Here is a 14,384-nt window from a genome sequence, read left to right as displayed (position 1 = left end):
CTCTGTCAATCACTGCAGGGATAAGCAACGCCAACTATTCACCTATCAAAAGGCAAATAATCAGATTGTGCGCTTTGTATACAGAAAAACTAAAGATATCTGGCTAAATCAAATGGAGGTAGGGCACTGGTGTTGTAGCTAGAATCCAGGCTAAAGTGCATTACTGTTATGCGGAGAGGTGCCATTTAACCCCATTGCACCTTGATCTGCAGTAAAAATTGTCACATACACAAAATGTATACAAACTTTCCAACACTTCAAAGAACGCTGAAGTCAGAGTGAGGCGATATGGATTAGGATGTAGATTTAGGGTGACGGTGGGGATATCATTTTTATTGTTTGTATATCATTTTCAAGTTTAAGTGTAATGTTAATTAACAATTATCATACATAATGTCATATCTAGTGTGGCTTGGTTAAATACAGAATTGGAGCAGCTGGCATAAACATAATCCTATAATTCTCTTAATCACTTAAAAAAACAAAAAATGCAGACTTGGAAGGTACAGGAGAAATACTGTAACCTCCTACAAGAACTGTTCTCCAAGGGGAATTAAGAGACTCCTCCATCTGCTTTGGAGGAATCACGTCTCTCATAAGGCAGAGATGCCACACAAGAGAGAGACAGTTGTGATGCTCCTGCTCATTGGTGTTGGTAAAATAAGTAATCTAAAGTGCTTTCCTCTCATTAGGGATCTAAGGGAAAACAGACAAAGGCAAAACCCAAGTATATTATAAACAGGATTTCTTTCAATATGTTATTGCAGGTATCAAATTGCCAGTTACATGCCACAGGTAATTCCCACTGACTTCAAGAGGAAGTAAGGCTGGATGGGTTGGGATGTATGAATGATTATTACCCGTAAATGCCCAGTTCAGTTTTCTGTCAAAAGCATGCATCTTGTGGCAAGCAACAGATGTTTGAATAAATATAGCTGTAAAGGATAACTAAACCCCTTTTCTAATGAAAACCCCTATCCTCCATAGCCCCCCCCCCCTACCCGTAAAGGTGTTCATACAAGTAAATGCCCCTAAGCTGGTAATTACCCCTCATTGCAGACTCAGCATAGCGGAGCTCAAGGGGACCAACTTTACCGCTTCAGGAAACTTCAGCAAGTAAGCGCCATATCAGCGCATGCAAAGTTGTAGCAATATTCCAGTCCAGAACAACTGAAAGCCACAGAAATTGTCGAAGGGACCTGAAGGATACTGAAGCTCTGCAAGATAGCGTCCATGAGCTCCGCTGCTCTGACTCTGCAATGAGGGTTTGTTTTTTTTGTTTTTTACTAGTTTAGGGGCATTAACTTGTGTGAACACCTGTGTGAGGGGAGCAGGAAGGGGGGACTATGGAGGGTAGGGGTTTTTATTAGTAAGAGAGTTTAGTTCTCCTTTAAAGAAAAACTATACCATCCAAACAATGAAAGTATAAAAGTATGCTGCATAAAACAGACACAAAACACTGTTTCATGGAATTAAACCATTTTCATAAAATTATAGTTTCCTGGCAGTGCCATTGGGCAATCTGAAATACAAAATTGCCATTTTAACAACGAAGGGCCGCCCCCAAGATCCTACGAGTCACAGTGCACACAAACAAACCATTGGCACACATACATGCTAGGTAACACTGCTCTATAATGCAATAAAAGTCAGAATGTGTTGTCAGCATAGGTTCCAGCTATTGCTCTTATTTTGAAAATGGTATACAGCAGGGATCCCCAACCTTTTTCACCAGTGAGCCACAGTCAAATATAAGAAGGGTTGGGGAGCAACATAAGCATGAAAATAGTTCCTGATGATGCCAACGAATGGCTGTGATTGGCTATTTGGTAGCCCCTATGTGAACTGGCAGCCTACAGAAAGCTCTATTTGGCAATACAACTGTTTTTACGCAACCAAAAGTTTCCTCCAAGCCTGGAATTCAAAAGTAAGCAACTGCTTTGAAGCCACTGGGAGCAACATCCAAGGGGTTGGGGAGCAACATGTTGCTCACGAGCTACTGGTTGGGGATCACTGGTATACAGTATAAGTGTATACTATATAGCTAAACAGTGCCCTGTGTCCGGTCTAGAGTGAAAAGCCGAGCATTTTTAGTGAAACTATTTTTGTTTTGCCTAAAGGTCAGTACCTGAACACATATATTTAATACCAATATGTGGGATAAAAAAAGGGTTAACAAATTGTATAAAAAACCACCACGAGTGAATAGTGAAGTTCAGTTGGGCATATTATATGTTTTTGCCTTTGGGAGGCCATGTGACTACTGCAGCCAAGTGACTACTCTGCTTATTCTTTCTTAGAACAGCCATTTCTAGAATCACACATTTCCCAAGAAATATTTCAGATGTACATCTAATGCAGTAAACTGGGAATATGCTGTTTTAGGAGATTAGGTTATTGGATTTGCAATAGAACAGTTCTAAAAATAATATTAATTTTACAAAGCATCTGCAGAACACAGCAGGAACCGTACTGTACTTCTCTATTCTCAGGAGACCTACTATTAGCTGCTAGCTCTGAGGTGTTGAAATTACACTGAATTTAGGAATATAAAGTAAAATATGGTCTACTGATCTGCAAAAGTCTGAACTACAGACTACCTGGAATCCTCTGTTTGCTTCTTTCTGGGCATGCGCTACATATGATTTATGGAAAATGGGACTTGCGCAACAACATACCGAGGGGGAGCTGAATCGAATACAGGAACATTTTAACGATAATTTTGGTCAAGTGCATTTTTAACATAATCTCATCTACAAAGTCACTATTCCTGCAACGTTTTGAAAGAACAATACAAACAATAAAAAATGTTTCTACCTGCATTTCCTCTGATGTTTGTACATATATTTGACAACAGTATAATGACTATCTATCACCAGTCAGTCAAATATTTCCTATTCAAGAACTGTAAGGCAAGCTCACATAGGGCTGCTGCTAAAATGTGGCAAATGCCTTACATCACATGGCACCCACTGTGAGCGGCACTAACTTGCAAACACCACCCTGTTTATTTACAGCAAAGACCAACCTGCCAACGCAAATATTAATCCTCAATTGTGTGAAATGTGCGAATTAAGCCACTGTAGTCCAACATGGCAATTATCCAAAATGCCCCATGTTTTGAAGCCATTTTTCAAAATATAAATATATGATTACTTTCATATAAGTCTATTCAAGTTTATGGGAGCCATACGTACAGTGCAGAAAACAAAAACTGCAACAATGTCACCCAAACACCATGTGGGCTTACCCACTGCCACCAGCCTTAAAGGGGTTGTTAAACTTTAACTTTTTTTCAGTTCAATTGTTTTCAGATAAGTTTAAATTTTAATGTTCCTGTCTCAGGTGTTTCAGTCTGACAGCTCAGTAATTTTGACAAGAAAAAAAAAAAAAACTATACACCTATAAATTGAAGGTCTGCATAAAAATATGCCCCATGAAAATAGCCCATAAGTAAAACACTAGTTTAATCAAAATCCAGCACATTGATCTTCCCAGCAATACCAAGCCTCCCTGGGTGGGGAGAGGGGGGGAGCTATCAGCAGGAAAATGGAACAGGATTGTGCTCGTCAGCAAATACTGCCCAAAATTATGCTGGGGCAGTCAATGAAAAAGACTGGGCAAGGCACCCACCAAAAACCGACTAGGACAAACATGTCAGCAATTTTTTAAAATACTTTTCTAGTAGTATGTGCCTTCAGATAATCCCAAATATAAGAACTGCTATTTTAAAGTAGTTTAATGCTGTCCCTTGCATTGCCAACATTTTTTGTCTTTTAGCCCCACACTTCTTCCTGCTGCAGCTAGAATCTGAATTACTTCCTATTATGTGATCTCTGAGAGGGGCGCACACACAAAATGGTGACTCAAGGTAACAGTACAATGTTTACTAACCTGTATATACCAATGTGAATATTCTTTAATAGATTACTTACCGTATGATATAAAGTACGTGATGGCTAAGTATACGCATTGAAAATCTTTTAAAAATCTATCTTTTCACAACTAGTGCTGAAGCACATTGATAAAGCAACAACTCGTGCTGCCAGTAAACTTGAGGCAAGGCATACATCAAAGCACAAAGTAAAATACAGTTTACAACACTTTGCCCTGATGGGGTTGAATAATGCTTTCCCTTCCTCAACCCAGCAATTTTTCTCCTACTGCAATCAACTCAACCATGCTGTTTGTCCGTAGTGAATTGCAAATTGCTGATTCACATGGGAATTAGCCAGTCGACCAGTGGCATTATCATTTGCCCCCAAAAACCCTAACAGAAAAACTGCAGGTACTTATAAATAAAAATATCTGGCATTCTAGTATTTTTTTCAAAATTGCAAACTGAAAATTATGGGGCCCATTTACTAAGGGTCGAAGTGAATTTTCGAATCAAAAACGTTGAGTTACAAAGTAATTTTTGGGTACTTCGACCATCGAATAGGCCAAATTCGACTTTGATTCGGATTGAAAATACTTTACAAATTCGACCATTTGAAAATCGTTGTACTGTCTCTTTAAAAAACTTCGACTTCGACACTTCACCACCTTAAACCTACCGAATTGCTGTTTAGCCTATGGGGGAACCTCCTATATGAGCCGTTGGCTGCGTTGTGAGAAGTTGAAGGATTTTTTGTAAAATCATATGAATCGAACCGATACCGACCGTACGGCCATACGATTTCAATTTAGCGGAAAAACCTTCAACTTCGACTATCGTACTACATCTATTCAGTGGTTGAATTTCGAAGTTTTTTCACTTCGAAATTCGACCCTTGATAAATCTGCCCCTTAGTATATGGTAAGAGCTTTTATTGTAGAATAATTCAACCAGCAGAAGCTCACAGCTACCCACTTGAATAGCAGCAGTACTACAAGGGTAGTTGTAGTACAGTGAAAAATGCATGAATTTATTTTTTGCATACTAGAGTGTTGAAATATTTCACAGTGCTCAACATAGATTATACAACATCCAGTCCCTGCATAAGGGGTTTTGCAAAATAAGATACTCCTAACCAATTCATTCACTATGCTCAGTATTATTGACTCATTTATTTTCTGTAGGTTTTCGGAGTAAGGGAATAAAACTGGAGGACCTACGGGAAGCCCATGCAATTACGAGAATAACATACAAATATTTACAAAAATTGTTTTGTTTTACAAGGATTGTATTTCGCAGCTATTCTACAGCTATATGCCAGGTTCAATTAATATATATTATTTTAGGTTTTCCATTTGTTTTTGGTTTATGTATTAGGGTTTAACCGATTATTTTGAGCTCTGGCAGCGATAAAATGCTTTGTATGTTGTGTACTTCTTTCTATCAACATGGAAAATACATTAGGAAAAGTAACACCAAAAAATGAAGTGTTCTAAAGTAATTAACATATAATATACGGTTAGCATGCACTGGTAAATGCTGTGTGTTTGCTTCAGAAACATAAAAATATGTTGTTGATTAGCTGTGGGCGCAGCCTTTTCTCCTTTTTTTCAGTAGCTTGAATGGCTGCCCCCAAGGCTACACAGAAGCTTATTTATATAAACGATAGTAGTCTTCTGTAGCAAAAGCACAGTTTTTACCAGTGCATACGAACAGTACCTTATATTTTAATTACTTTGTTACACTTTCGGTTTTTGGTGTTACTGTTCCTTTAAAAACAAAGGAGTTGAAGGTACCATAAACTGAGGAGTTAGATTCAAAAGATTTATGTACCAATTCCACAGCCCTGGTTTCAGGCCACACAGTACAACTTTGTACTACTTAAACTGGACAGATTTATTTAACAAAGAGGGTAATGCTATTCATTGGCATCTGCATACCCACAGGATATTTAGCACTGTCCCCATGTAGTGTAAACATTTTAAAAAGCACTGAATTTGGATACAGCTGCATTGGTGTTACTGCCCATTACATCAGGACTGCCATTTCTTAGACCCTGGAGCCAAAAAAATGGCAAAATGGAATGAAGTGATGGTCCATCTTCCAATCGATACAAATACAATTTTTTTTTAAGGTTTTTATTTTGCATTTTGAACACAGTAGAACCAGTGTAACAACTTTAGTAAGTAAGGAAAAGGAAGAAGATGGTGCTCATTTAGGTATAGCAGATAGTGGTACCATGCATCACATAATATATGCAATTACATACTAGAAGTCCATGTCATCTATTAAGTGAATATCCAGCCAGGAGGACCAAACCTTCTCAAATTTCGCTGGGCAGCCACGAGGATCATAAGTTAACCTAATATTAACTAAGTAATCTCAGTGATCTACTGCGGGCATTGTCTTTTCCATCCATTTCATAATTAAATTTCTTTGTGTAGAATAATAGGACCCTGACCAGAGATCGAGTCTTATTCAGAGGGAAGAGGTCATCTACCAAGCCCAGCAGGCATATTCTAGGGCAGTGATCCCCAATCAGTAGCTAGCGAGGAACACCCCTTTGGATGTTGCTTTCAGTGGCCTCAAAGCAGGTGCTTATTTTTGATTTCCAAGCTTGTGGACAAGTTTTGGTTGCATACAAAGCCAGGTGCACCGCCAAATAGAGTCTCCTGTAGGCTGCCAGTCCACATAGTGGCTACCAAATAGCCAATCACAGACCTTATTTGGCACCCCAGGAACTTTTTGCATGCCTGTGTTGCTCCCAAACTCTTTTTATTTTTTAATGTGGTTCATGGGTAAAAAAGGTTGGGGACCCCTGTTCTAGGGTGTACAGATTAGGGAGGGCTAGGTTGTCTTCCATGTATCGGACCACCTACCTCCGGATGCCCCTCCCCCCCAACCTTTGCAGTCATTGGAGTAACATAGATCTGAAGAATACGTTTGAATAGGATCATCCTGTCCCTGATGGATATAAAATCCCTATATAATGTATCAGTTGCCATATTTTTATATTTAGTGTGAATAATAACAGCACAACCTGGAACGGACATTGGAAACAAAACAATGTGCTTGCTGCTTTGTGTCTCTGCATGGACAGGCACAGCAAAAACGTTTCGTGTTCTCTCTCCACAGTTGAAGAGAAGCAGAGGCTGTGCCTAGAGTGCCATTAGCTTAATTGCAGCTCAGTTGCCACTAACGGCATCAGAATAGGTATATGGTGCAAATGTATAACTATAACATTACCTGCGTTCCCCATAGAAAACTCTCAGGCTTATCACCTTTCAGAGAGAAATACCTTCCTCTCCTCCCTCCCCCCCCCCAAAAAAATTGGTACTTCACAGATCCTATTTGAAAAGTCAGTAAAAATCTGTCAAATACATTTTGATTATATAAAAGTAGAACATATATAAATACTTGGCTCCACTCAGTTTTTTGGAGGATCAAAGCACCCTGAAATCAAATTAGGCACAGCAGATCTCTTTCCGCTGATGTAAGTTGCAACAAGATACAAAATTACAGAGTGCTGCATCTGCAGCAGAGAAGCGAGTGTGCACCCCATTAAATCACAGCTGACATCCCTGGGGAGTCCCATAGGCAGACAGCATTGCAAGGTATTGTTTACAGAGCTGAGCGCTTTTCCAACAAGAGTCTACAGGGAAACACCTAATACAGCGTTCAGCAATGAGTGTCTCTGGCAACACTGCAGGCTAGATGTGTGGGTACTTTGATGCTGCATTTATAAACACCTAGTAGTTTAATTTATTGCCAGTAAACCCTTTCCTTCGGTTTTGCCACCAAACACATGAACGGGGCATACCATTGTACATAGATCAGCAGAGGCTTTTCCCACAAATTGGAATACAGCTTCACCCCATGTCATCATAAAGCGTTGAGAATTCCTTAACCAAACACAAGTCATATAGCAGCTACGCTCATAAAAGCAAATAGGAGTGTCTGCACAAACAACACACAAACCCTACTTAAATACAGGGCCGTATACAAAGGTATACAATCCCTCTAATTGGCCTCTTTCTGGGTGATCATTTGCTTAACAGTTCTTCTATCTTGGCCCAGGAAACAGCAATTGCACATACTGTCACCAAAATGGGATGTTATTACAAATTCAACCGTCCCTCTGCTATTTCTCCTAATTTAGCTACTAATAAGCTCTGCCAAGCTTTAAGGAATACCATATCATGCTCAGATTATGGAATTGCCAGCTGCACTAACATTTTCTACTGCTCTTGGAGACATTCCTGCAAGCTCAAAACTGATTTTGCACTACTTGTTTTCCACAACATTTCAAAACATTGGAAATTTATGATTATTCATAAGAGCTCAATTTTTTTTTATTCACCCCACCACTGTGTTGGATTCAGAATTTCAGTGACATTAAAGTATCAGCCAGAAACTGAATATACAGGTATGGAACCTATTATGCAGAATGCTTGGGACCTGGGTTCTCCAGATAACAGATCATTCCATATTTCAGATTTTCATACCTTAAATCTATTAGAGTATCATGTAAATAAACTTAATAGGATGGTTTTGTGTCCAATAAGGATTTATTATATCTTAGTTGGGATCAAGTACAAGCTACAGTTTCATTATTACAGAGAAAAAGGAAATCATTTTGAAAATTTTGGATTATTTTGGCTAAAAATGGGAGGTGGCCTTCCGTAATTTGGAGCTTTCTGGATAAAGGGTTTCTGGATATTGGATCCAATACCTGTACAAACAGATCTGATAATGAGCTTTTTAAGTTGCCAATTAGACAAACAACTGTTCTGCGTTGGGAAAAATGTTGTGCTTGCTTCAAATTGTTTGATAAAGTATATCCATATTACATGTACGGTTTTTATATATGGCAGACACAGATGTTTGACATACAAGTAAATCTGAAATAGGCATTCATATAATTAGAGAGCAGTTTTAGCCGTCTATAGCCTGCTGATGGAGCTATTTAATGCCCACAACCATGTAATGGGGCAATATAAACACGTGTTCCTCTGCGTTTGATGAATATGTATTGGATATCGAAGCATCTAATATCTGTATGTGTGTATGCACTTTTTTTATAAGCCCTGTGGGTTTTTTTTTTTAGTATTTTTTTACATTTATTTTGCTCCTGTTGAACACAGATGCATACAAGGCCTCATTATATATTGATTGTCCAAATGACAGATCATTGACTGAAACCAAACACACCAAAATTCTCAAACCTGACACTGATCAATCGCTGTGGAACATAAACCTCAGTTCTGATCACTCACCGGACATTCACATCCCAATAAACATATTGTCAAAGAACTTTTTAAACTCTAGGTTATACTAAATGACCAAATTACATGAAGATTATCAACATATTTAATATAGCTACTTATATAACAAAATAAAAACACTGTTTTGGAGGCACAGTGGCAAGAGTCCATGCTTCACAAGTACAAAGTACAAGATAGGCGAGAATGAGGGATTGCTAATCCCCATGGTGTGAACCAGAGCAAATTTTCGGAAGAACCAGTAAATGCATGGCAGAGCTTGCAAAAGAAAACTATTTATACACCAAACCGGTTTTCTGAATTTTCTTACATTTCTGCCTATGTGGTTGCAGACTCTCAGGGTCGAATATCGAGGGTTAATTAACCCTCGATATTCGACTGCCGAATGTAAATCCTTCAACTTCGAATATCGAAGTCAAAGGATTTACCGCAAATAGTTCGAAGGATTTTAATACATTGATCGATTTTTCTTCGACCAAAAAAAACATTAGAAAGCCTATGGGGACCTTCCCCATAGGCTAACATTGCACTTCGGTAGGTTTTAGGTGGCGAACTAGGGGAGACATTTTGTGTAAAAAAATAAGAATGTACCAGTGCGTTATATTTATTTAGATATAGAAGAATTGTGCTTAAAAAAGTAGTGTTTGTCCGATTTATTGAATGTTTTGGCAAAACCCAAAGAATCCCTCCCTTCCACTTCCTATTCCCTAAATTCCCAGGCTGTGTAGGGGAGCCGACGGCACTCAGCTCACTGCACTTTAGTACAGGAACTAATCTGCAGCAAGCAGGACCTGATAGAGAACTGCAACATGCATTTGCTTGTGTTACTGCAGGGCTGCGACTGGCTGTCCCCCTCCTACTGTGCATCTGGCAGGGACCGTTAGGACACGCCCACCCCTCATTTGAAACAGGGACCAGTGAACATGTATAGGGAGTCTAATAAAGGGGCTATTTTTAAAAACAATATTAATTTTTAGAACCATGTAAAAGCAACATTGTATATTACTCATAATTGCCTACAAAATTAGGGTTTTCTAATTTTTCCTATATGTCTCCTTTAAAGGAGTTGTTCACCTTCCAAACACTTTTATTTTCAATTCAGTTGTTTTCAGATTGTTCCCCAGAAATAAAGACTTTTTTCAATTACTTTCCATTATTTATTTTTTACTGTTTTCCCAAAATCCAAGTTTAATGTTCCCGATATTTGAGTCTGGCAGATCAGTAATTCAGGTGCAGACTCTAAACGGTTACAATTTTGCAACATTTAGTCGATACATTTCTCAGCAGCATCTCTGGAATATTAGCAACTATTGTATCAATTCTAACAATTGCCTGTAATGAAACCCAGAGATTCTGCTCAGCAGGGGCAAAGATAAGAAATTTATCTACTAAATGTATCCATTACAACAGTTTACAGGGTCAGCGACCCCCCTCCCCAGAGCTGCTAAAATAGGTGAAAAATGACACTTTACAATTAAATATAGGAAAAAACATTCACACATAGAAAGTCGTTATTTCTGGTGATCTATCTGAAAACAACTAGTTGTTTGAAGGTGAACAACCCCTTTAAAGCCTTATCAGAAATATGCTAATAAAAGGAAGCATGCACAGGGCTGTACCCCCAAGCATCATCTGCCTTACAAGCAACATTCAACTACACAGGCTCGTGGGGTTCAGATATGAACCATTATGCTTTGATACCCTTTAAACTTTATCGGAGTAATGAGGAAATAAGAAATTAACAGATGAACATGCAATTATGATGCACAGCCATAAAGTTTCTTCTGAGTGAAACAACAATGGTGTCTGGATTGCCCACCTGTTACATTTTAGGCAGTGGTAACCCTGGTTTATACATGTTCTAGGCTGCCTTGACTAATACTCATTCCACAACCAGGGCACAAAGTGCATATCCAGCACTGACAAGCACAGCCCTACTGAAGATATTGGCAGAGGGCAGCAGAGGGCACTGAAACAAGGTGAAATGTATTCTGCTGTAAAAGTATGCACACATCTGGCCACAGAGTAGAATACCTCTACCTGCCAACAAACACTAACAAAACATTAAGCTCTTAAATGCTCATAAAAGACTAGTAAAATGGCACCTTTTCCACTACTGAAAAAGTTAAACAAATAAATTATGCAGAAAAAGAACCTCAGTGGACTAATAAAAAATACATAGTAGTTCTGCCAAACATTAGACATCTGCAAAACATTATACATTTCCCCAACTAGTCAATAGTTAGGGTAGCAAATATATATCAGTATAACCATCAGTAAAATAAAAGAAAGAAATAGCATTAGAAGAGTTTATATCAGTAAATATGGCCTCGTTTCTAATCTAGTTTGCCGCAGATTCCCAGAGTATCAGAGAGACTTCCTGGAAGCACAATGCAATAATCTATATTTAGGGGGACCCTGTGCCACAACAACACTGGGTGTATCCTAGCTATAGACCACCCATAACTGTAGGGGTGATACTGAAATTACATTTGAGATTTTGAGAAAACAAGATCAAAATCTTGAAATCTAGAAATTCAGAAATTCCAATTTAAAAATGAACTTCAGAACTAAAGCTGGTTGTACGAGAGATGCAGATATTTTGTTCTTAACTTTAGCCACCACCCCAACCTGATAGCCTGAAATGCATCCCAAAGCATCATCACCACAGTTTATAAATTTGCCCATACAGAAAATTGTATATATATTTATATACAGACAAACACATTTTGTTGGTATACCTTTTTAAAACCAAACAATTAAAAATAATTGTCAATTATACGGCATAAAGAACGGATATCAAAGCAATCAACTGTCATTCTATGACCCTCCACATTATTCTGCAATACAGTCCCTGCCTGCTGAGAGTTGAAGTCAAACAATAGCCTGAAGGCCACAAGTTGCCGTCCACCGTATATAACTTGCTAGTCCTATTGCCCCAATCCTTTTAAGCTGAATGTTGTCAGATATATATATAGATATATAGCTATAGATAGATAGATAGATAGATAGATAGATAGATAGATAAAACAAAATTGCAGTTGGCTCATTAAATCCTCCGTCACAATGTATTCTAATAGCCAGATGACTGGAAATGGACACTGGCTGCTCTGCGAGTAGCCAGACAGATCCACTCCTGGATTCTCTGAGAGAACATCTCATTTTCCAGAAGTCTGGCAGCACGTTTGCAGAACACGTTTTCTCCCTGCTGTTCTTCCACTGAACAGTAGGTGTTAGAAGTAGGAGGGAAAAGTTGCTATTTCATCAATGTAAAATTAGAAATGTAACTTCAATACTAGGCATTCACCAGAAAGAATTAGCATATAATGGCACAGAGACTCTGGTGCTGATCAGGGAGATTGCAAGCTCCACGTTTCTACCATGATAGGAATTAAAGTGACAAGTGCGAGTTTGAGGCTATCACAGCCAACAATAGTACAACAGTAAGAAAGGAGAAGAAGAGATGGCACTTACCCTGGTCAAACTCAGGCACGACTGCTTGGTACTGCAGGCCGACCCGCATGCCCCCACCACCTGGATGACCAGAGACAGGGTACAGAAAATAAGTGTGAGGGGTAGTTTGGGGGTGAAGCTGCCAAGTTGTAAATATAATTAAAGCGATTTGTTAGAGTTGTAACAACAGCTGCTCATGGACTACAGTACCCAGAATGCAGCCCTTCATTGTATTATATATGTGTATAGCCCACAAGCAGCTGGAGTAGGAAATCATCATGGCACTGGTATAATGGAACAAAAGAAACGTTCGAGTTTCTGGTCCCTGAGCAGAAATCTTCAACTGCAACTCCAAGTATTCCCTGATGGAGCATGCTGGGTGCAGTAGTTTAGCAACAAGTGACAGTAACAAGCTGAAGATCAATGGAATAGGGTACAGTGAATACTATGGGGGGGGGGGGGTCTGTAAGTATTATCGATCTGGGTGGTTAAGCAATGATTAGGGCAAATTGTAAGCAGAGATAGTTAAATGAGCCCTCCGACTCTTAAACTACAACTCCCATCATTCCCCACGGCCATCGGATGCCTTTGATTACGGGGGTGCTTGGAGTTGAGGTTGGCCTGCAGCTGGGGGGCCGCAGGTTGAAACGTGGGGTTTGTCGGGGCAGAGAAGGTGATTTGGATGAGCATAAAGTGCAGCCAGAAGGTTGGGTGAAAGGAGGAGGGTTCGGAAGGACATGGGAAGGGGAGTGAGTTCGAGGCTACCACATGCTTCTGACCTACCCGGTTCATCATCGCTTGAAGAGCTCGAGCTGCCTTCCTCCCACGAGTTACTGCCATTCACATTCGTGCCCAAACTTTTGCTGTTGGCAGCATTATTCCTGCCCCTTCTTTTGCCCGATATTTCTGCTCCCTTCTCGATCATGGCTGGTATTGAGGGTTTCCCTTATCAGCAGCGAAAGTATAAGAGGAGGAACCCAATAGAGCAAGCAGTTTCCCTAGGAGGCTCGGTCCCTCTGATGCCCGCCTGGAGATACCTCCGGTGGCCGCGGTAGCCGCTATGAAGAACAAGCCAACTTTCCGTCACATCGCCGCCCGCACTGGCCACTCTGTCTCACTACAACAGGCTCAGCACAGCGGCTAGGGGGACAACCAACCATGATGCGTTCATCCTATTGGCTGCCGGAGAATTTTGGAAAGAGAACTCGCCTCTGCATTGGTTGCCTTTCCCGTCACTCAAGCAAGAGCCGGCGTTTCCGTTTGTCCGTTTGGTTGACTCGCATCTCCTCTTGTACGTGGGTTTGGGGTTTGCAATCTCTACGCCCCACGATACCAGGTCTTTCCTAGCTTCTTGCCTTGTGTTTGGAAGGGAAAATACTCTTAAGTGTTTCTAACGGCTGCTCAATAAAAAAAGCACAGTACAGAGTCAAAAAGCTTTAAAAAGTGGTTCGCTATAGATGCAATAAAAGAGTTTACACGATATAAGATAATTATATATTTATGGGACTATTTTTTCTCTCCTGGATGGCGGAGGAACACGAGCAGCAGTCTACTTTCCCCTTGGTATAATAACTAGATATTGTAAAATAGATGATGAGTTGACGTGATATTCCGAGGGATATTTGTTTGGATCAGCAGTGGTACATGTTAGAGGCTAATGAGTTCAGTGCTGTTATAGAATAACTGGCCAGTGGCCATTCTTATAACTGCTAGATACTTCTGCACACAGGAAAAAAACTACAGCTAATTACAGAGATGCAGTGCCTAGTGTA

General features: G+C 39.7%; 1 protein-coding gene across 3 annotated transcripts in view; it reads right to left on the bottom strand.

Annotated features, from left to right (window-relative positions):
• rcor1.L (REST corepressor 1 L homeolog) overlaps positions 1-13,961 on the bottom strand; it is a 31,140-nt gene extending 17,179 nt beyond the window's left edge. Inside the window, exons 1-2 of one of the 3 annotated variants that reach the window (XM_018228718.2) lie at positions 13,396-13,959; positions 12,634-12,693 (exon numbers count right to left, since the gene is read on the bottom strand). In XM_018228718.2, the coding sequence (XP_018084207.1) occupies positions 12,634-12,693; positions 13,396-13,537 (202 nt within the window). In that variant the 5' untranslated portion in view covers positions 13,538-13,959. 3 annotated transcript variants of the gene reach the window in all.
• Between the last annotated feature and the right edge of the window lie 423 nt (positions 13,962-14,384).

Source organism: Xenopus laevis, chromosome 8L, assembly GCF_017654675.1.
Source record: "Xenopus laevis strain J_2021 chromosome 8L, Xenopus_laevis_v10.1, whole genome shotgun sequence".
Classification (NCBI taxonomy): Eukaryota; Metazoa; Chordata; class Amphibia; order Anura; family Pipidae; genus Xenopus; species Xenopus laevis.
The sequence above is the reverse complement of the archived record's forward strand: the minus strand, read 5'-3'. Positions and strand labels throughout refer to the sequence as shown.